This window comes from Schistocerca cancellata, chromosome 2 (assembly GCF_023864275.1).
Source record: "Schistocerca cancellata isolate TAMUIC-IGC-003103 chromosome 2, iqSchCanc2.1, whole genome shotgun sequence".
Lineage (NCBI taxonomy): Eukaryota > Metazoa > Arthropoda > Insecta > Orthoptera > Acrididae > Schistocerca > Schistocerca cancellata.
Genome location: NC_064627.1, coordinates 307,838,504 through 307,862,917, shown reverse-complemented (window position 1 = coordinate 307,862,917; position 24,414 = coordinate 307,838,504). Strand labels below are relative to the sequence as shown.

Genomic DNA, 24,414 nt, shown 5'->3' with positions numbered 1-24,414 from the left:
TCGTACCTGTTCTTGTAAACTCCTTATACTGGAAGTTTTCGACCATCGTTGCTGACGATTTTTATTAAACACGTTAGTAGTGACTGGGTTTGAACTTAGGACCCAAGACATTTGGATTAGTGTTCTAGACCAAGGTTACCACAATGCTTCTAAAATGTAGCTGCTACTTTGCAAGCATATTCAAAAGGCACAAGCTTATGGTGTGCAATGCAGTGTATATTTTGTGAAAATTCTCAGTACTGAGTATATGCCAGGCCATTATGTTGTGAACATTTGTAACAATTAGTGAAATGCTTTGATGATGATGTCAGTTCAGCTTAACAAATTCTCATGTTACAGCTCTGCTGGATATTAAAATACCAAGCAGAAACAAGTTTATGCTAAATGTGCCAGCAACGAGGAAAACAACCCGAAACTCTACTTTACACGGTTTCCCAAAGTCGGAAGTAGTTTCTGGAAATAAAAACATAAATGGTGGTAAAAATTACGCAAAAGTCGTTTATGAAAAGGTTACAGAAAGTCAAGAAAATAATCTCCCACACATTTATGAAAGGAAGCAAGCTGATGCATGTAATGTTCTTGAGAATAAAATGAAGACTGTAGCCAGTAAACCTTCTGAAAAATGGGAAGACATCTGTGAAGAAAATAAAGGTATTTCTGTGCTTCACCAATGATTCATGAAGAGTTATAAATTTGAGAAACTATACGTATTTAGTCATACGAAACATATTGTACCACATTTGTGAACATACTTTCCCTTCACCCATATGCTAACCCCCTTTCTCCATCCATCCCTCCTGCCCTTCTGCCTCCCCCTTTCACTCCCCTCCCTCTCTCCCCATCCCCCCTCTCCCTCTCCACCACCACCACCACCACCACCACCACCACCATGCTTTGATGATGATGTCATTTTGATTTTAATATGTAAATATTTGCTTGGTAAATAAAAGTTGTTGTGTTGGAGACTTATGCAACCAAACAAATGATCTAACAATGTGAAATGTTAAAATTTTATCACATCTAAAAATACATGCTAACATCAGTCAAATGTTACTTTCTTTCAGGCCACGACGACTCACTCTTTCAAAAGTACTGTGTCCAAAATGTTAAGTTCAGATCAATAAGTAAGTAAATAAATATGTACGATACTCTAAAACAATCAGTAATTGTCAGTAATATTAATTTCTGTTAAAAGTGTATGATGCCTCTTTATTAACATTCAGGTGTTACATTTCTCCACTAATTGTGAAAACATTTTTTAGTTTCTTGTTCCGTTCGCCAGTGTTTTCAGAGTTACCTAGTCTTACAGGCAAGACATGAAATTACAACAACATGTTTTCCACTATAATAGTGATGGCCTGCTCAGAGCTTTTTTGTTCTCTCAGCTCCCACTATTGCTCAGTATGGGTCAGTAAAGCCAATCCTCTTTACTGTTGACCCTGTACGAGCCCTCAAATTTGACCTTTTGCTCTCCAGGCTCTTATCTTTCTTCACAAAGCTTCTTATATGCACGCATATGGACATTCTGTGTATCTTACACATTAATTACGGAAATGTGACCATGTACCTCTTTTTCTGTTCTGATAGTTACTGAATAATTTATGAGATTATGTTTATTAGGAACAGTGTCCGGTACATCTTTTTACTGCCATATGAGAAACCAGGTACATAATGGCTGTAGCAAACCTTCCTCTGCAGTTCCGGTGTTCAGGGTATTTTTAATTTTTAATGCACCCATTTTGGCTAATTTTGATAAGAAGATACAGTGAAATAGGGTGTATACGCCCTGGGACAACCGGGAAATCCAGGAAAAACTCGAGAATTTTTTCATCCGGGAAAAACCAGGGAATTTTTTAGAATTCCAGGAATTTGTCATTGTTTTAGTTTTCAGTTAAATTTTTGTAATTTTGACTGGTAAGAAACGACACACGAACAAAGAATTTTACTTTAGCCCACTACTGCAAAATAATACTGCAGCAATAAAACATAAACGAGGGTAAGAAAATCAAAATTAACTCAAGTTGCAAAGGAAATGCGCCATTTCCAACAACATAATACAATTCGCAAACAAGCATCTGCCAACACCAAAATGTGTTAAAGGCTTCAGGACAAAGACTATGCAATACTTTGTAAAAACAAACTGTGTCCGATGACCGTGACGTCACAACGGTTTATATTACGTTTGTTTGAGCAGTTGCCTGCAGGCTCATGCACATGGGCAGTTGAGTCGCATATGAGCAGAACCTGCTCCCGCTTACGGCTACTTGAAGTACAGCTGTTAGCTGTATCAGCAGTAGCAACTAGCAGCCAGACACTAGACGGAAAAATTCTTCTAATGAGTCCAAGCTGCCAGATTCATGCATGCGCAGAGCAGTCTAAGTTGCAATGCAGAAGACTGTAGTCTCCACGTGATCCGTGTTTAGGGTTAGTGATTTTGCTGTTTCTTCTTTGTTTACAACTCTCACATCAAATGAAAACAAAACGGATTTCAATGGCTGAGAGCTAGCAAGTGAATTAAAATACATTCACATACTTATGGAAGGCTAAAATATGCAACTAGTTTTAGTTTCGTGGTTTTTGTATTTCCAGGTTTCTGCCAGTCAAGCATTAATTGCCTTACAGAACACTGAACTTATTATTGTCGATTTGCTAAAGAAATTTGGCTTTTATTAATCTTTTCTGCAGAGGCAGTCAATTTATTTGAAATGAAGTGTTTTATTCCGCAGTCCTGGCTAGTGTCAACTGTTTGCTGAATTACAAGTGCCCGTTTTTACCTCCTGGTACATATGGTGTATAATAACTAAACGTGAGATAATACAGTACTGGTACCCCAAGAAAATTTGCGGCCCGAAAACCACACTGAGAAGCTTAATATCAGGTTGGGTCATACTTTTTTTGTGAATCTGGACATACAAAAGTGCATTTTCAGCTGAATTATGCATTTTAGTCAAGTTTACGAAATTCTGATGCTCGTAGGGTACCCTCTGATTATGTGTTTAGTTTATGATGTAATCTAATATCGTTAATGCTACATAGGTATGAACATGTAGGCTTCCTACATCATTGTAGCTGCGCACGTGCAGTAACTTAGTTTACTGGTGCTCTCTGACAACTGCTGAAACGAATTCTAACAGGTTGCAGGAAAATATTGCGAATGGTGGTTGAAAAGCATTGCTTTAAAAGTAAATTTCATTTTATGCAACATGAATTATGTTACATGTGCAAATGTGCTTTGAATTTCTTAAATCACTAAGCCTTTTATTCTCTTTTAAAGCTTAACACTTTGAGGGCCTTCAACTTAGAATAATATATAAAATCTTATTGGCACATTTGTGTGGCATATATTAAAGTGTCACACATGCAAAAAAAAAGACCAATATTGTATGTGAAAGCTTAGCTTTTCTTGTAGCTACACTGTTTAATAATTTAAACCATTAACTTTTTCTATTTGTGTGTTCACACTACTGAACAGTGATGTAGGTTGCTATTGGTGGACTAAGTCACTTTGCTCTGAATATCTGCTATAATTGGCTGGCGAGATCATGCGACATCAGCTATGATTGGCTAAAACTATATCGCAGTCTCAACTTAAATGCTTCAAAAAGTAACTTGCTTTGTTTGGTGGAATTCAAATATATACTTTTGTAATATGAAAATATGCAATTTATGAGCTGCTGCACATAAGTGGCAGGAAGTTCTACGCCAGTGTATAAAGCCATAACCATTCGAAGGGTTTCTAGAATGAAATTTTCACTCTACAGTGGAGTGTGCGCTGATATGAAACTTCCTGGCAGATTAAAACTGTGTGCCAGACCGAGACTCGTACTCGAGACCTTTGCCTTTCGTGGGCAAGTGCTCTACCAACTGAGCTACCCAAGCACGACTCACGCCCTGTCCTCACAGCTTTAATTCCGCCAGTACCTCGTCTCCTACCTTCCAAACTTCACAGAAGCTCTCCTGATTCGCAGGAGAGCTTCTGTCTCCTACCTCGTCTCCTACCTTCCAAACTCGCGAAAGGCAAAGGTCCCGAGTTTGAGTCTCGGTCGGGCACACAGTTTTAATCTGCCAGTAAGTTTCATTCAAAGGGTTGCTAAGTTTTATGGTTCCGAGAGAAAGTATTCTGTCATTTAACACGGAAAAAGTGTATTTTCTCCTGGGAAAAAATGTATTTTTAACCGGCACATCCGGGGAAAATCCGGGAATTTTTTTTTCCTTGTCCACATATGCACCCTGTGAAAGGTAGTTCTGTGTCATAAGTAACATACCTACAAACAGTTATTTGTTTGTGGCCAATACTTACTTCAACGTACACTACTGGAAATGTGCAGTAGTGAATCAAATCCAGGTAGGTGATTTGCTGGAAAAATAAACGTAGAAATTTGGAAATGAAATGACAATTGCAACTCCTGTGTGTTTGATGCTAGATTGGTAAATTTTGCTTGTGTCAGTGTTAAGTAATTAGAAGTAGTTGTATTTTACCACACTTGTGTTTGCTTCATGTAATTCCTTACATTGTGGTGATCTTTACTATCTTAGTTTTTCTTGCACCACTAATCATTATTTGCTTTTCTTTGCCTTTTATGTCATTGCTTTTTTTTTTAAATTTGCCATACTTTTTGCAGGTTTCATCTTATGTGAGTGTACATTTGTTCACCATCATGATGATTCTCAGATTAAACGCCTTGTTTCAAGGTGTATTAGGTTTTCCATTGTAATTTTTTTAAGACCATGTTTGTGTAACATATTGTGTAACTCATGAGTATAGTAAAGGAAGTTAACGGTATAATTTAAGTATTCTGCCGCAAAAGAATTTAAAAAAATTAAAATAGTTCACCTGTTTAGAGGATTCCACTTAGCTCAAGATTTATTTTTGCAACAGTACATGTGTAGTACATGAAGTGATTACATTTACAGATCAATAACACAATTGGTTCAGAGGTACCAGATACCAGCCCATGCTGAAACACCCCTGTTAGTGTGTGGTGTAGCTTTGACGGACGGAAATCCAGGCATAGTCGATCGTACACATGACAAAAACTGGCCTGGAACATGTTATGCCGCACCTGCTCGACCAGTTCACATAGTTCTGTAAGAGTTGTTGGCTTACTATTCGCATGAATCACTTGTCGTCCTGCCATATCCCAAACTTGCTTGATTGGAGACAAGTCCGAAGATTGTGGTGGCCAGGAGCACATTGAATTTCACGGGCAGTGTGTTATCCTGTTGGAACAACACATCACCCTCCTGTTGGAAGAATGTCTAAAGACTTGTTCTAACAATGTCCTGCATGTAGTGAGCTCTGGTTAGCATCCAATCCAGAAATGCCAAAGGTGAACAAGAATTGTACTTAATTGCCAGCATGCCTTGGACGAATGTACTCTACTAGACAATGCCCACAAGGTCTATGCTGTACACGCAAACGACCATCACTTGCATGCGGGCAGGATCTGCTTTCATCACTGAAGACCAAGGAGTGCCATCACATGACCATCGATACCAACCGTGATCCACAATTCACACAGCACATCCAACTTTTGTGGCAGTTCTCTGAAAGGACCAGCCCACCACTTGGAAGGCCACAACTTTAACCTATTCCAACTATCTGTTGGTTGTAGGAACCACAAATGCGTCTCCATGGCATGGTTGCTTGTGTGCTTCACTTATTTGCAACACACTGAGCTTTCTGGCAGTGAGCAGTTGGCAGTGAGCAGTCCCTATTAGAGGATAGTCACAAATGGTACTCTGGTAGCTATGCCACTAAAGTTTCTGTTGGACGATGTTATCAGCATATATACTATCCCCCAGGTGGCATGTACCCTCATTGGATAAAAATCGACGTCGGTCTTTTCTGGTGTACTAATTTTTCTTGCAGGAGTGTACTTAAGTTGGAAGGAGACCATTCAACAAATAGCACAAGTGTTCAGTCATCGACAAGCAAACAAAACAAGAATGAAAATAGTGTTGGGGCAGGTAGCTAGTGGCTCGGAGGGAGGCACCAGAACTGATGAGCTTGTGTTGTATCCAGTGAAGATAAGGTGCGGATTGGGAGGGCGTGACAGGACAAGGGAAAACTGTTGGACAGAAGATGTGGGGACAGTGGATTAGCAGATACTGAGGCCAGGACAATTACGTGAGGGGAGGGTGTGTTGCAAGGATAACTCCCATTTACATAGTTCTGAACAACAGATGCTGGAGAAAAGAATCCAGATGGAACTGGTTGTGAAGCAGCCATTGAACTCAAGCCTGTTATGCTTAGCAATGTGTTGTGGCATTGGGTGATTCACTCTTCCTGGCCACAGTCTGGTGATGATCATTTATTCTGCTGGACAGTTTTTGTGTTCATGTCTACATAAAATACTGTGCCGATATTGCACAGAAGAGCTGATATGTGATGTGGTTGCTTTCACTTGTGGCCTTGCCTCTAATGGGACAAAATAAGCTTGTGACAGAACTGATGTAGGATGTGCCAGGCGGGTGAGACGGACAAATCTTGCACCTGGGTCTTCCACTGATGACCCCTGTGCCTAGGTGTTGGGAGTGGGAATGGCATATGGATGGCTGATGTGATGTTGGGTAGACAGGTTGTGTGATGGGTGGGGTGGAAAGGATCATGCCCTTATTTGTGGGCATGATGGTAGCAAAGTCCTGGTGAAGGACATAATTCAATTTTAACAACTTCATGCAAATTGCAATGGATGTAATTCACTTGTCCCAGTCCAGGTTGGTACTGATTGAGGAGAAAGGTACTCCTCTGCAGTTGATTCTTAGGGGGTGGTGGGAGGATTTGGGGTGTGAGTGGATGTGGCACAGGATATTTATTGGTAAATTGGTAGTTTTGGAGGGGTGGGTTTGATGACGGTGTTGCCTGTCTGTGAAGGTATTGCAGATATGCCATTCATGGGTGGCCGGACCATGTAGGAGTGATTTTTTGCTGTGTGGAACAGGTGACAGCTGTCAAAATTCAGGTACTGTATGTGTCCTGATCCACACCTCCGCGCCACCTTCATTGTGTGCCTCGCCAGCTCTGGTTCCATCATGTCACCTGGCTGGCCCATGCACCTGCTGCCCCTTTCCTCTGCATCCTACATCTACATCTACATCCATACTCCGCAAGCCACCTGACGGTGTGTGGCAGAGGGTACCTTGAGTACCTCTATCGGTTCTCCCTTCTATTCCAGTCTCATATGTCTGCTGCCTCCCTCCAAACCACTAGGTACCCATCCCCAACCCCTCCATTTTCACCCTCTACCCTCTCCCCCCAATATGATCCTCACCTTGAGCCACCTGCTAAATTTCAATCCCAATGAAGTGCCACAAAATAATAGGCTTTTTGAAGTTGAGTAAAATTTTTGAAGTCGTCCCTTGATAACACAAGTCGCTTAATAATGCAAGAAGTGAGCAAAGCAGGTCAGTATGCAGCATCTGGGCGGAATGCCAGCAAGGAAGGACAACTGATTTTGCATGTAATGTGGCCACGAGACAGAGTTATTACTACATGTAACAAGAGCTGGATGTCCAAAGTGCAAATGTGGCAGAATGACATCGTAGAGATAGGAGGATGCTATTGTTGTGATGACCATGCATAGTGGAGTAAAACGGCATAAATTGGATGCAAGAGTAATTATTCAATATACTGACTCTGCAGAATACGTCTGCCACCATTCCTGAAAGGCAAGGTTGACCAAAGAAGAAAAGTGTGCCAGGTGATGTCATGGCAACCTCACAAGGGCAAAGTGCATGGCTCAGCCCTGTATAAGTACTAGTACAGTTCCAGTAGAAGTTCGCTTGTCTGCACCTAGTGAGCCCCAAGGAGGGACCTTTGTTGGTCTAATTCCTGCTTGTATAGCCATCTACAGTCTTTAATGGAACATCAAGTCTTACCTGGGAGACATATCCACTATGAGCTACAGCGCTGCCATATGAGCTGCAGTACTGCCATCTGAGCAAAGACTTATGTGGAGCTATGGTTGCTGTCGTCCGGTGGGCTTTCTCATGGCCTAACCAGTGGGTCCAGGAAGCAGAACATCATCTGTCTTCATGGAGGCATGCTGTTGCCAACACTCGCCTCTATTCCGGTAGCCTGACTTTAATGCTGCAAGCCTGTCTTCTGTTGGGAGGCCACAGTATAACTCGAGTTGGCTACTCACACTTTGAGCAGGTTTGAAGGGTGCCCTCCAGGAAAACATCTATGGTATGATTGAGCTTCCCCAGTTAACTACTTTCTGATGTTGCTAGGGTGACTGTGGAGAGTGCGGATGACAACACTGCTATATTGTGGCCAGCAACCCCATAACATTGCTGAGCACTGATTTTGCGGATCTCTGTGGCTGCAGCAGAGACAGCGCACCGCACCTAGGCATCAGCATGTTCTGACATGGCGTGTGCCATCTCCAACCTACCACTGCTACAAGCAGCCCATATTTCAAGACAATTTTATATCTTTGACAATGAATGTTTGTTCTTCTAATAATTTCCGGGTATGCAGCCGGATCCCGTCGACATTCTGCCACGATATTTCGGCCCAGAGACGACCAGCCATCATCAGGTGAGTACACAACTACTGAAGAGCCCAGAATGTCGACGGGATCCGGCTGCATACCCGGAAATTATTAGAAGAAGAAATACGCCGGGAAAATTTCAGAAGTCACAACAATGAATGTTTGCTTTGTTAATAATTTTTCGTTAGTGCCTTCAGGTGCCAGACAAGCCATCTCACACCTAGCTGCTGCTAACTCCCACCCAGTGACGGTGGTCCATCTAGATCCCAACCTCAGTCACCTACCGTCACCCCCAACATAGCATAAGTTCCATGGAGTTGCATTTGCTATCAGAAGTAGTGCAGTCTGACACTATGGTATACGGTATTGGAAACCATCTGTCTAGGACAGTGGTCCAGTGCCAGGGTTCAGCTTGCTCTGGCAACATGACTTCATTGGCAGAGGTGTTGAGTGTTTCTTTTTTATTTTGGCTTTTTTGTTTGTTTTGTTTATTGCTATGTAGGGTATTGTGAATGTCACAGAAACTTCAAAAGCATCATTCATTAAGCCACATGTGCCGCAGACCTTCCTCAATTTAGAGGCAACTTTAACGTGGTTTACTTGCAATCAGTGAGGGGCCCATATTGTAATTTGGTTGAAAACTGAGTTGGCATGTATGGAGGCAGTGTCAGTCATATTAGCACATGTAGAAGGATTGGCTGCAAAGTGCATTAGTGCTCTGAATCCTGTTGGATCATGACCGGCACAAGGACTAGCAGCTGGGAATATGAGCAGCGATTATTTAACCCTGAAAAAGTAACTAACTGAATTACAGAAATGTAATGATGCATTGCGTAGACAAGTAGGTGATCAGCAAACCATTAGATGCGCGTAGGCAAGCTGAGCCAGTAGAGCCAGGAACATTATTTCCAGGGCCTTTTCTACAGTAGATTGTGTTAGGGCTAACCTGGTGACTCCTTTGCTGATAAATCGACAGAGGATGTGTCCGTATTTGGGAGTTACCTGAAGGCCATCAGCTCAGTAAAAAGTAGAATGGACAGTCTCAGAGCAAGACTTTATTAAATGCCTGTAGGATTCATCGGTCATCAGATGACGTTCCCAGTAAAATGGAATACTATCGAAGCCATTGCAGAAACAGAATGTTGCTTGTTGGGCATAATTAACGGAACGGATCATAGATTCTTGGTAGCCAGTCTGGATCTTCTGGGTAGGAGGAGACTGAGGATTTGGAATGAGTGGCAGTGATGTGGAGTCATTGGGATCAACATTGCTCAATTTCAGTATTGGAACAAAGAACTTCCAGATATACATGCAAGTGTTGCCAGATGTCAGTGAGGGATACTAAAAGATCCTAGGACTTGAATTTTTGACTAAACGTCACACAACAATTCACCTTTCGCAATACACTTTTGAACTTCGTGGAACAGTGTTTCAACTGCGAACAACCACTGCTAGTGTTACATGACCGCGAGTTGCACACATAATGAAGGTGGTACCAAATGAACTCCAGAACAATGCACTAAAGATCATTTTTCATAATAAATTGGCAGGGGGTACGGGAAAGTTACTCTAACATTGTTTTCTGCATGGGAGTGATGCATGAGTGAGAGAAGTAGATGGAGATAACATGGTCCCAGTGAATATAGGTAATTGTAGCATGGACAGTGTGTGTCTTGTCAAAGGGATTTATCTCAGTGACATCATTGTATTTTTGAAGCATGTGAGAGAGCATGTGCTGTGATTGAAGGGAGATTTCAAGAGATTACTTTCTGCATGGTTGATGTCCAGTGTTAAGGAGTGTCATTTCCCGTTAACACAGGTGACTTATTTGGTTCCTGTGATCAATCAGGAGGGAGTCAGAACTAATGTAGTTTGATTTCTTCAATCCATGATGATGATCTGCCACACAGCAAACCAGCTTCAGTAATTTATTGGACTTTGTAATTATTACAGGAAATTCGTTAAGGGATTTGCTGAAATAGCTGAACAGTTGACTTGGTTGTTAAAAAAAATTAATAATAATAAAAATAAAATGAAATTTTAGTGGTTAGCTGACTGTGGAACTGCATTTCAGAACTTGACCCGAGCATTAACAGAGAGTTCGGTATGGGTGTTTCCAGATTTTCATAGGGAATTTATTTTTTCATGTGACACAAATAATCTGGTGATTGGACGAGTTTTAGTCAAAATATAGATGGCAAAGAATACTCAGAGGTGTATGCTTCGAGACAGCAGAATAAAGTAGAGCAGAATTTCCAGAATGAGATTTTCACTCTGCAGCGGAGTGTGCGCTGATATGAAACTTCCTGGCAGATTAGAACTGTGTGCCCGACCGAGACTCGAACTCGGGACCTTTGCCTTTCGCGGGCAAGTGCTCTAACATCTGAGCTACCGAAGCACGACTCACGCCCGGTACTCAAAGCTTTACTTCTGCCAGTATCTCGTCTCCTACCTTCCAAACTTTACAGAAGCTCTCCTGCAAACCTTGCAGAACTAGCACTCCTGAAAGAAAGGATATAGCGGAGACATGGCTTAGCCACAGCCTGGGGGATGTTTCCAGAATGAAATTTTCACTCTGCTGCAGAGTGGCCTGTGTACATGTGCATGGTGATCATATCCCATATTGATGTCGGGTACGGTATTCTCAACTTACCACCAATACCGTGGACTTACAGATCTGTGTCGTGTGTGTTCCCTATGTGCCTATGCTATTAGCGCCAGTTTTGTGTAGTGCCACGTTGTGTGGCACCACATTCTGCAATTATCCTTAATTTATGAGCATGAGTGTATTACAAGAGTTATTCATGTAGGATTTATTTTATGTATATTACTGTTGCATGTTTATTAATAAAATTGGGATTTTCAAAATTTGTCATTATCAGTTTAGTTTAACATGCAAAGAATTGCCTTTACCTGCATCACTAGTGTGTGTTGTTAAGTACCCTTAAAATTCTTTAATTGTTGTCCATAAACCTTGAGCCAAAACAACATTATTTTAATTGCTTTACTGGTGCATACACATTCTGGGTTAAGATAACTATAGACCTTTCCACTGTCAGTTTACCTTTATTTAGAAAAATGAGCTCTTTCTTTACTATTAGTGCACACATTTTTGTTCAAGAAACTTTAACTTTTTATTGTCAGTTAAGGTTAAAAGGCTCATGTCTATTTCTATTTAAGAATGTAAATTATACTTTATTAATGTACTTGTGAGTCATAAGGGCTCATATTATCTATCCTCATTTCCTCTGTCATGTTTGAGCTCTTGTGCTGTTTGCCAATGTGTATGTTATGGAAATTGTGTATTTTTCTGTGTGTGTGTGTGTGTGTGTGTGTGTGTGTGTGTGTGTGTGTGTTTTAAAATCTGTAATGAATTGAGCAACCGTTCATGGTGTGGGACTGCACTGGTGCCAGTTACCATACACTGGTTAATACAGCGCTTCAGCCCCGTTATTTTGAATTTGTCCTTGCTTAGTCCTGGGAATAAGTATACTTGTACATTTTGTAATGCTCACTACATTATTTTAAACCAGTATAGGAGCATATGTTATACAGGGGTAGGCTAAATGATTCATTAGATTTTAAAGCACTGTTTATCTTCAGTTACACAACATACGAAGACGGGTGATACATGAAAAAGTAGATACATTCACCAAGTTTCTGGTACATTCTATGACCGTTCAATGTGTGTGCCCTTCGTCACATCCAACTGGTAATCGAGTTCATATATATCGTTACTGGCATGTTTACATCACAGAAGCAGTGATTTGTTCCTACAGTGCTGCTGGCATTGAGGGGAAGGAATAAACTTTGTCCTTAACAGCCCCACAAGGATAAATCATGATGTGAGATCTGGTGGCCTCTGGTGGCCTGGAAGGACCACGGCAACAGAGAAACATCACACAGACCTGCATGACCTATTCAGCAATGTGGCAGTTCTCTGTTGAGAAAGGCACAGAGTAATTGTCTGTTGAAATATGAAAGTTTAGTAGTCAGCAGGTACTTATGGCAACAACCACAGCTGCAACATATCCAGGTACCGGAACTGTCTCTATCTTTCTTGATGAAGAAAAAGAAGCCATACAGCTTTGTCTTGGATATGGCACAGAAGACATTCCCCTTTGGCAAATCCCTTTCCAACTCCAATCGGACATGTGGCCATTTGGCACCACACACACTCACATCATGATGATTCACATTTCCCGTCATGATGATTCACATTTCCCAATTCAATGTCCCTACAAGGTCATTATTTTCCTCCGCAGCTTGCAGTATTCAAGTACGTTAACTCCACTCAACGGGCAGAACCACCTGGAGTTAGGTGTGTTGTTGTTGTTGTGGTCTTCAGTCCTGAGACTGGTTTGATGCAGCTCTCCATGCTAATCTATCCTGTGCAAGCTCCTTCATCTCCCAGTACCTACTGCAACCTACATCCTTCTGAATCTTCTTAGTGTATTCATCTCTTGGTCTCCCTCTACGATTTTTACCCTCCATGCTGCCCTCCAGTGCTAAATTTGTGATCCCTCAGGACATGTCCTACCAACCGATTCCTTCTTTTAGTCAAGTTATGCCACAAACTTCTCTTCTCCCCAATCCTATTCAATACCTCCCCATTAGTTACGTGATTTACCCACCTAATCTTCAACATTCTTCTGTAGCACCACATTTCGAAAGCTTCTATTCTCTTCTTGTCTAAACTATTAATTGTCCTTGTTTCACTTCCATACATGGCTACACTCCATACAAATACTTTCAGAAATGACTTCCTGACACTTAAATCTATACTCGATGTTAACAAATTTCTCTTCTTCAGAAACGCTTTCCTTGCCATTGCCAGTCAACATTTTATATCCTCTCTACTTCGACCATCATCAGTTATTTTGCTCCCCAAATAGCAAAACTCCTTTACTACTTTAAGTGACTCATTTCCTAATCTAATTCCCTCAGCATCACCCGATTTAATTCGACTACAGTTAGGTGTGTAACAGCTGCAAATGGTAGGGTTTGAAATGCAGATGCTTCCACAAAACATCTCGCACTCTTTTCTGTAGAATGCTAGCTTATGGCTTGCACAAATGGTTGATTTCTGTGGGCTGTACACAAAGCTTTGTCTCACATGTTCCTTGATTGCATTAGAGAGACACCAACCACATTGTGCTTTTCCCTTTACACAGACTAACAGTATTTGCATACAAATGCTTGCTGAACACTCATAACCAACGAAGCATTACACAAATTCCAACATATAAAAATTCTTCTCCTGGCACTGCTGCTGCTTGTAGAGTGCTGTCATGGCTTGCCATCTAGCATGTATATGAGCCACAAGGCGGGCTTTTTAAATTTGGTGACTGTATCATCTTTTCACATACCACAAATCTTTGCACATTGCATACTTGTCAATGAACAGTGCTTTGAGACCCAATGTATCATGTAGGCTACTCTGTCTTGTATATTCTGTTACCCTGAAAGTTTCTTTTATGATTAAAGTGTATGTGTATTGCAGTCTTTGTAAGATTTATTATTCGCTTGGGGAGGGTGCCTACTGAGTTTCAGTGTCTTTCAGGCAATTTTCTAATTCAATGAGATTTGATTGATTTATAAAATTCTGAAAATTTTAAATTTGGCCGATAGTAAATGAATGTTTCTGAAGATGATTTTCTTTCTGCTCTTCCCACTCCCAAAGCCCAGCGCTCTACCATTTGAATTGAAGTTTACTGTTATCACTTCTGGAAGAGGGACTGGTGGGCGGGGGCAAGTAAACCCAGTGCATGTCCCAATCTTTGAAAGCAAGAGGGAGATTGCAGCACTTCCCTCTGTAATCCAACTGCTTCCATTTTTCCCAAGAACAACTCTACCCTGCATGCCTATTCACCAGTCTGGACCAATGTAGTCAGACAGATTGCAACATTAATTCTCTGGCACCCTTGTCATTCATCTATCAATGTCTATGTAAGTCTCCCCTCTTTCTGGGATCAGTCCTACTTCCCACGTCCTCACTTGTATCCCTCTCTCTATAGTTCTCCATATCAACAGGTATGGATTAACTATGAAGCACTAATAAAGTGCATTTGTGCTTGTTACTGGGAACTGCATCAACAAATGCAATTTCATTCCATCAGTGCTGATTTCAACTGCTAATACATAGTAAAATAGTGACAGTGCTGCAGTTCCATGGTGAATTCTCTCTGTGCCTTGTGTAGCCCACTGGAGAACTGCTGTGGTAACAACACACAACTTAGATGTCAGTGTACTGTGTGATGGACTGACTTGCAACGTAGCCACCTTTATTCTTTGATCACTCACGTAGTCTGCCAACAAGTGTAGTAATGTCACAACGACCATTTTTCCATCGTTCAATCAGGTCTGTACTTTATTCAAATCATTTTTATCATATTCCACACACACTGTGTCAACTCTTGAGGTTAATTCCCTTACTGCCCTGGTGTTACTGAATATATTGTGTTCTACATCTGCTAAATTGGTGGTATGCCACTCCGCAGTAGTTCTGGCAGCATTTAGTCCTTGTACTTGTTGTAGTGTACTGTACAATTCACAAATATCGTCACAATCTGCCACGTGGAACACTACCTTTAGCATTTTTCCACCTGCATAAAACCATTCCCTCTTCCTATGCAATAGCGCTTGCGGCACTAAGTCGACCACTTGACATTAATTGTTCTCTTAGTTTCTCATATGACCATCTTAAGCCTTGATATTTCCTTGCAATGCTATTAGTACGCCTTCTCTGTCTCTGTATTTCTTTTTGCAGTTTTGTAAATAATAGCTCTTGTAAGCTCTGTATTCATTCTGCACTTGTCATATCAATTGTAAGCGTGACTAGGCCTTATGATGCCCGCTAGTTTGGAAGATACCACTCCAGATGTAAGTGGTTGATTCTTAAGTCCATTTGCTGCTCTTTTCCCAGAGATGTGTAGGACAACCAGGAGTATCACACTCATCCCATATCTTATTGGTGATACGCCACCTGGGAAAAAGGAATCTGTGTCACTTCTGCTCCCTTTCTCAAAAAGCACATGCATACGGTCCACCACACACTGATAACAGCTATCAATGCCCGCTACTCACAGTCCACATCATTAACAATCCCTCAAAATACACAATGCATAACAACAAAAATAAACCTGTAACATCCATTAAAAAAATGAAAAACCACATTGCTGCATATTTACCTCCAACAAACATATACAAAACAAGATTAACATCTTACTCACTGATAAGGTCTAAGTGTGCACCCCGTTGACTGGTTCCCTCTTTCTTGCTCTTTTTTAGATTCAATCCCTGCACTCGTGACAATATGGACACTTGCGGAATAATATCTACAGCCTCTATAAATTACTTCGCACATGTCATGTGAACATAAAAGTTTTCATTGGTAGTTGCAACTTGAGAATGAGAGGTGATATCATTTCTATGACCTGATACGATCCTTGGGACCAGATACATATTTCTTTGTCTTACCCTTAGGTGTGTAGGGATTCATCACTAGAACCCACTGTTTAAGTCTGCATCTCAGTAACTTACCACATGTCTCCAGGTCGCTCTTGTTACTCGAGAGCTTTTGTATTCGCTTTTCCCACTCTCTGCTGAATAGTGAGTACCATTTTCGAAAATTTGTTTGCTAAATCATTGTTTCTTTCATCCCTAGATTTCACTACCTCAAAGGGTGAAGGCATTTTCCTGCCATACGCTACCTAGTAGTGTGATAATCACTACGAATTTTATTAGAGTTGTACGCGGACACAATGAATGGGAGATAGACATCCTGAACATTGTGATGGGTTTTCACATATGATTCAGTATCTCTGTTCTCCCATTAGATTCAGGATGGGAGGGACTAGTTCGAAGCTTGAAAATGCATAACTACTCTCATAAGTGTTTCATGAAATTGGACATGAAATCAGTGTCCAGATACGCAATTATGACATCTGGACTGCCAAATTTAAGCAACCAATTGTTTACCATAGCTTGCACTACTGTACCTGCTTACTGGACAAAAATGGCAACCTTTACGACAAAATGATTGATCACAGTCAATATGTTAACATTTACCTGCAAGTGTACGATTACATGGTCCCAGAATGTCCATACCCAGCATTGCTAATAATTGGAAGCTTCTGGTAACCTATGTAACTGAGTTGCCATGTCGTGCACAAGTATACAATTGTTGACATACTGTTCCACATCTTGCTTCCTTGACTTCCACCAAAACTTTTCAGCCACTCATTGGTCAGTTGCCCTCCATTTGCCATGACCTGCTAAAACACTGTCATGTAATTGCTTTGATATTTCCTCTCCTAAAAGCTACAGGTACCACCACACATAGTTTACCTTTTGTTGCTTTGTACAAGCCTTCACATTTCACAAATTTCAGCTGCGACCTAAATAGCTGGCAATCGGCATCAGCTGCCCGAGCCTGTTGCCACGCAGCAACACTGCTAACCAACACTAGCAAAACTCTAGCCTTCCTACTCAACCTATCATCATTTTTAAGCTTTCTCCCTGGTTTATAAATTATCTAATAATGGCATTTGCTCATCTTCAGAGCCTACCTCATCCACTTGACAAATCCTTTAATCCCAGCAAACACTTGAAGGCAGCTGGTCTGTTATAACCTGCCATTCAAGTAACAACGAAAGTATGTCACACTGTAAATAACAGGCAACATTTATTTTTCTGTGGTAGAATAATTCTGCTCTAAACTACCGAAGCACGACTCACGCCCGGTACTCACAGCTTTACTTCTGCCAGTATCTCGTCTCTTACCTTCCAAACTTTACAGAAGCTCTCCTGCAAACCTTGCAGAACTAGTACTCCTGAAAGAAAGGATATAGCGGAGACATGGCTTAGCCACAGCCTGGGGGATGTTTCCAGAATGAGATTTTCACTCTGCAGCAGTAAAATAGTATATAAAGTATAATTTACATTCTTAAATAGAAATAGACATGAGCCTTTTAACCTTAACTGACAATAAAAAGTTAAAGTTTCTTGAACAAAAATGTGTGCACTAATAGTAAAGAAAGAGCTCATTTTTTCTAAATAAAGGTAAACTGACAGTGGAAAGGTCTATAGTTATCTAAACCCAGAATGTGTATGCACCAGTAAAACAATTAAAATAATGTTGTTTTGGCTCAAGGTTTATGGACAACAATTAAAGAATTTTAAGGGTACTTAACAACACACACTAGTGATGCAGGTAAAGGCAATTCTTTGCATGTTAAACTAAACTGATAATGACAAATTTTGAAAATCCCAATTTTATTAATAAACATGCAACAGTAATATACATAAAATAAATCCTACATGAATAACTCTTGTAATACACTCATGCTCATAAATTAAGGATAATTGCAGAATGTGGCACTACACAAAACTGGCGCTAATAGCATAGGCACATAGGGAACACACACAACACAGATCTGTAAGTCCACGGTATTGGTGGTAAGTTGAGAATACCGTACCGAAACACATGTGCTACAAAACGCCACTGTTTTGTGCGCTTGTACCCCGACATCAATATGGGATATGATCACCATGCACATGTACACAGGCCACGCAATGGGTTGGCATACTCTGGATCAGGTGGTCGAGCAGCTGCTGGGGTATAGCATTCTTGCACCAGTGCCTGTCGGAGCTCCTGAAGTGTCAGAGGGGTTGAAGATGTGCAGCGATAGGTCAACCAAGAGCGTCCCAGACGTGCTCGATGGGGCTTAGGCCCAGAGAACATGCAGGCCACTTCATTCACCTGATATCTTCTGTTTCAAGGTACTCTCCACAAAGGCAGCTCGGTGGGGCCGTGTGTTATCGTCCATCAGGAGGAAGGTGGGACCCACTGCACTCCTGAAAAGGTGGACATACTGGTGCAGAATGATGTCCTGATACACCTGACCTGTTACAGTTACTCTGTCAGAGACATGCAGGGGTGTACTTGCACCAATCATAATCCCACACCACACCATCAAACCACGACCTCCATACAGGTCCCTCTCAAGGACATTAAGGGGTTGACAACCTCCTACGTATTGCTCACATAGGTATCATGAAAACAAGTTTAGAATAATTACAGCATGATAGAGGCTTTCAAACAGTCATTCTTCCCAGAGTCCATACGTGAATGGAATGGGAAGAAACCCTAATCATTGGTACAATGGGACATACCCTCTGCCATGCATTTCATAGTGGTTTGCAAAGTATGAATGTAGAGGTTTGGCTCTGCTGCCTGTTTCCGCAGATTGCGAAAGGGGACACTTAATGGTCAGAAGATGATCTTCAAAGATGGAAACCAATTACCATGAATGAAATATTTTTGTGAGCAATACTGATTACTTAATTAAAACTGAAGTTGATTGTCGATTTGCTACCATGTCATCAAAAACCAATGAAAAACTTTATGCTAACCAATGCAAGAGCAGAAACATCAGGTGGTTGGTAGCTGCTGGCCGTTGTAGGTTGAGAAAACTAATGAGTTTGAACTGTTCCGATCTTGTCACAACTGCAAGCTGTTTTGTGGAATTGTTTCTTGAACTTTTTGGTAGGTTAGCAAGTGAAGTGAATTTGATTTGGGCTTCCAGCAGACTGATTACGTTTGCAGACACCAGAAATGCAGTTTAAAAGTGAAGGAAGAAATGCTCCTGAACTTGTGTCTTTGTGTCTGCATTGCAAGATGTTTACTACTAGACCGCAAGCAGTTACAGCACTGCAAAAGTTCGAGCAGAATACATTTCTTATTCCAAAACTTGTTGCCAAGGTGTGCAGTGTTGCCAGGTCATGCAGATGGCCGGACTTGAGAGGAGTGGCCAGTTTCACTGCACTTTAAGTGAACAGCTTTGACTTAGTGTCAGCGGTTGCCAGTTTTTGTGTCTAAAACAGTATGTCTAAAAATTCCTGCTCATTAAATTAGGTAAAGTGTTTTATATTTTTATTTACGTCTCTAAATCATTAGTTGATCTCTTCCTCATCAAGTCACAACACTTGAATTATCTCAAATTGTAACTCCCCTTTTATATTTGGGATTGCAAATTACAGTTTTGACATTTTGTTTTTTATCTCTAGTTTTTCTTGTGGTGATCCAAATAGACACTCATTTAGTTTATAGGTCTGCTTATCTGTTGTCGCTTAGTTGCTTGTAATTCAGCCTTTAATTGTTGTTCTAAGTTTGCAATAAATTCAGTTTTTAATTCATCACTCTGAGCTTTTATAACCCTCTTGAAGTCTGCCTTAAGTTGTTCACTAAAACTCTTAACCAAATCTTTTAAGTGCGTCTCTGTGCGTCTTGTCAGCACTGGCATACAGCGAAAACAATAATGTGTTTGTAATCAATATTCTCGTGCTTGTTAATTGTCACAGCGAGGGGGATAACTCAGTTTAAAAAAAATCTTAAAACAAAAATACACTTTAATTTTGCACAAAACACACTACAACCAAAAAAATAGCAAAAAAAAAAAAAAACTGTCAACAGCATAGGTCACAAGAATTGCTTATGCATCTCATAGTGTCTTGTTGCCGAATGCTGTATTCTCTGTTGCTGTTGGTACGTGTGCAGCTTTGCACACTGTTTGGTGTACTTTTGGAAAGCATAATAGCCCTTTGTAGTCCCAGTCTTGATCTTCCAACTATCTGGCTTACTAAATTTCTCTGTGACATATATATGATTGATTAATTATTATCCGTTGACAAACTCTTACTTCTCAAAATGCCCCCCTCCCCTCCATTCTCTGTAGTACCACTTCATCGTGATATTCTGCCATTGACTCGGTTGTCAGTGACAGCAGTGATAATTTCTAATAAATCTTCAATCAGAACTCGCAAATCTTCTTCAAAATTGCATTTTCTGGGTAATACTATTAGCGTTCTTCATTAATTTTATTCAGTTTGGGCAGTAATCTTTGGGGTCCTTCCACCAGAAAGCTATAATGTAATGTTTCCATTTGATAACTAATGTGCTGGTAAGCTGTAAATTCTCTGTAGTAAACACTGAGAGCGTAGAACATCGCATAATACACAATAGCTTATATAAATACAACAGTTCTCTGATCAGTTAACATATATTCTTGCAAAATTATACAATTCTCTTCATGATGGACAGTACTTTCTCCAGAAACATAATGATTATTTCTTGACTCTGAATCTCAGTGTAAAAGCCAAGTTGACAGATTAAATACAACAATAGAATGAAAACATACTTCAAATTCTTTTGTTCACTTTAATTTCTTTCCCTATAGTCATACGTGGCTCTTGCTCCAGTGCCGATGCACTTCCCCGACCTGGGCTGATGATTTATGGTGCATGTAACCCTCTCACCTTTTTCAGGGATTGCCACTTACACAGTTAATGTGACTGCCGTGTAACTTTGAAGACATGTCATCCCTTCGCATTACTCACCATATGCAAATAAATCCCAGAAGATTCACAATGGTGTGCCTTCCTAAATATGAACTTATCATGTTTTATAGTTTGCGAACATCATTCTTCAGCAAGGTAGGCGTAAGGCTACTCATCACTCTCACGGAATGCTATTTAACATCAAAGTGAATACCACCAACAAATAAATAAATGAAGACACTAGCAGCTCCCTTACTCTCATCATAAGTAACTTATTCCCTAAACAAAAAATAATTGTTTGATTGTCTTGTGTGTTATCCTTGTTCCAATCTTGACACAAAACAGCTGCATTGTTTGGGTAATTTTTCCAACACAGATGTCCTTCCACCCTTCTCCTCCACCAAAGAAAAAGTGCCTCTCAGAATAGACTGTGGTCGTTCCTTAGTTTAAACTATGTTGAAAATTTAGTTTTAAATTTAGCTACTAGCTCACAGGAATCCGTTACATCTGTAGACATCTCCTACCACATAACCTTAAAAAAACAAAAGAAACCTTTCTCTCTGTCGTAATAGAAGAGACGCAACAGTGATTTAAAAATCTTTCACAAGCTTTACTAAATGTACGTCCAAGGAGTTTGATTTATAAAATGTATATTACTAGGCAACTATCCCGGAACCTGGTATAGTTGCAGGTCGCCTATTGAACAGCTTCCAGGCACAACAGACATTTGAATTTAATTATTGACCTAATTTAAAAATTTAAATTGCTGTCGTAATCTAGTCATCAAGAGCTATAATCTTCTGTTGAATTTGATAAGGATAGAAGCTGAAGTAATGAACTGAAATGTGTGCCAAGGTCGGAACTCAAACCCATGTCTCCTGCTTACTAATCAGATGTGCTAAACACTACCATGGCATTGTGGCTACCTCACCTGCATGAACTATATCTTTTTTTTCGTGTAAATAAAATTGCATGGTGAAGTTAAACATTGCAGTTTCTGTAGGTAGTGCCGAGCGCTGATTACGTCAGCATTTCCCCTCATAAGTCTCTGCGCACCGCGAAGGCCAATTGCGTCATTTAGGTTTTTGTTCATAATTTTCAGCAACTGTTTTGGAAGAATGCCAATTTGAAGAAACAGCACACTAATTGTGCCACCTGTACTTGCTTCACACAGTCAAAGGGAAAGAATTGATGTGATGAAAGCTCAAAAAGTAGTGAGACTCCTTCACGCGGTGAAAGTAAAATTATGCTCTTCTCCAATATAAAAAAAAGAAGATTGCAGATATTTACAAAAAATTGCGAAAAAAGTATAATATGAAATAAAAATACCGGCACTTGATACTGCTACATCAATATCGATATATCAGGGAAAAAGATATCGCCATTATACCTAGACTTGTGTGTGTCTTGAGGTTGTGTAACTGACAGTGGGCAAATACGTGGACTTTAATACATCCCTGACAATGAGAGCACCAAGTGAACTCCAACAAACTTTACACATAATTTCAAACTTTTCTAAACTTTTTATCGTTCGCAGGCGTAATGCCAAGTATTTTACACATTTGTAAAGTAATGAGATGTTTGTAGCTGTTTTATGCATGGGAATTCAATTATTTAAAGAATGGGGGAGTTACTAGTTGTTTGTCTAACCAACATACTACCAGCATGCACACCCTACTAAATACAGGCTGTCTGCGGATTAGGTAAATAGGAATTTCTAGTTCTGCAAATTGCTCAGATTATATATTGTCATTGTTTAATGTGTATAATTGTTTAATGTGTACCATTACATATGATGCAGTGTTCTGCCTCTGCAATATATATCCACCACATTCCTTTTTCGATCTTTTTAAAGCTTCCATAAATATAGACCTTAATCTCTTCATGACATAATTATTTCCCAGTACTTGTTTTCAGGGGGCAAAATGTCATACTGCCGATTGAAACACTTAAAGGTAAAACAGACACACTACATAGCTTAATCTTTCATTTCTTCCTTCTTCCAGCTCTGCCAGCTTTTATCAGATGATATATAGGTGTTGTTGTTGATTCTTGACCACATGTAACAATCCCCTCACTGCCACTCCCCCTTACCCTCTCCCTTGCCTTATTCTTTATATTCTGGTGTTAACATCCTCATCTTCAGCATTCTTCTATAGCACCACAGATCAAATGATATTTTATTCTCTTTTGGCCCAAACTGTTTATCATCCATGTTTCACTTAAATACATTTATATTTTATGTTAACAAATTTCTTTTCTTCAGAAACGCTTTTCTTGCCTTTGTCGGTCTACATTTTATATCTTCTCTGTCAGCCATAAGTTAGTCTGCTGCCTGAATAACAAAACTCATCTGCTACTTTAAATATACAATTTCCTAATCTAATTGCCCCAGCATAACCTGATTTAATTTGACTGTATTCCTTTATCTTTGCTTTGCTTTTGTTGATCTTCATCTTATATGCTCCTTAAAGTCACTGTATATGCTCCTTAAAGTCGCTGTCCATTCTGTCCAACTGCTCTTCCAAGTCCTTTGCTGTCTCTGACACTATTACACTGTTTCCGACAAACCTCAAAGTTTTTATGTCTTCTCCCTGGATTCCTATTCCAAATTTTTCTTCTGTTTCCTTTACTGCTCACGCAATATACAGACTGAATAACACTGGCACTAGGCTACAACACTGTCTCACTACCTCCTCAACCACTGCTTCCCTTTTCATGCCCCTTGACTCTGATAACTGCTGTCTGCTTACTGTACAAGTTGTAACTAGCCTTTCGGTCCAGTATTTTACCCCTGCTACCTTCAGAATTTCAGAGAGATTCCAGTCAAAACCTTTCTGAGTCTACAACTGGTATAAATGTAGGTTTGCCTGCCTTAACCTACCTTCTAAGATATGTCATAGTGTCAGTATTGCCTTGCCTGTTCCTACATTACTCTGGAATTCAAACTGATTTTCCCCCGAAGTTGGCTTCTACCAGTTTTTCCATTCTTCTTCTTCTGTAAAGAAACTGTGTTAGTGTTTTGCAACAATGATTTATTAAAGTGATAGTTCGGTAATATTCACACGTGTCAGCACATGCTTTCTCTGGAATTAGAATTATTCTATCATCTTGAAGTCTGAGGGTATTTCGCCTGACTCATACATCTTGCACACCAGATTGAAGAGTTTTGTCATGACTGGCTCTCCCAAGGCTATCAGTAGTTCTGACAGAATGTCAGTCCCAGGGCCTTGTTCCAACTTAGGTCTTTCAGTGATCTGTCAAATTCTTCCTCAGTATCATATCTCCCATCTCATCTTAATTTACATCCTCTTCCATTTCTATAATATTGCCTTCAGGCACATCTCCCTTGTTTAGACCCTCTGTATACTCCTTCCACCTTTCAGCTTTCCCTACTTTCCTGAGGACTGGTTTTACATCTGAACTCTTGATATTCACACAGTTGCTTCTCTTTTCTCCAGAGGCCTCATTGATTTTCTTGTAAGCAGTGTCTATCTTTCCCCTATTGCAAAATGCTTCTAAATCCTTACATTTGTCCTCCAGTCATTCTTGCTTAGCTATTTTGTATTTCCTGTAA

The 24,414-nt window shown here is 40.3% G+C and overlaps 1 protein-coding gene across 1 annotated transcript in view; it reads left to right on the top strand.

The window, feature by feature from the left end:
- The window catches only part of LOC126161691 (uncharacterized), a 302,362-nt gene that overhangs the window by 100,719 nt on the left and 177,229 nt on the right, over positions 1-24,414 (top strand). Inside the window, exons 5-6 of the mRNA XM_049917707.1 lie at positions 340-651; positions 1,065-1,124. Coding sequence (XP_049773664.1) covers positions 340-651; positions 1,065-1,124 — 372 coding nt within the window. The remainder of the gene's footprint in view (positions 1-339; positions 652-1,064; positions 1,125-24,414) is intronic.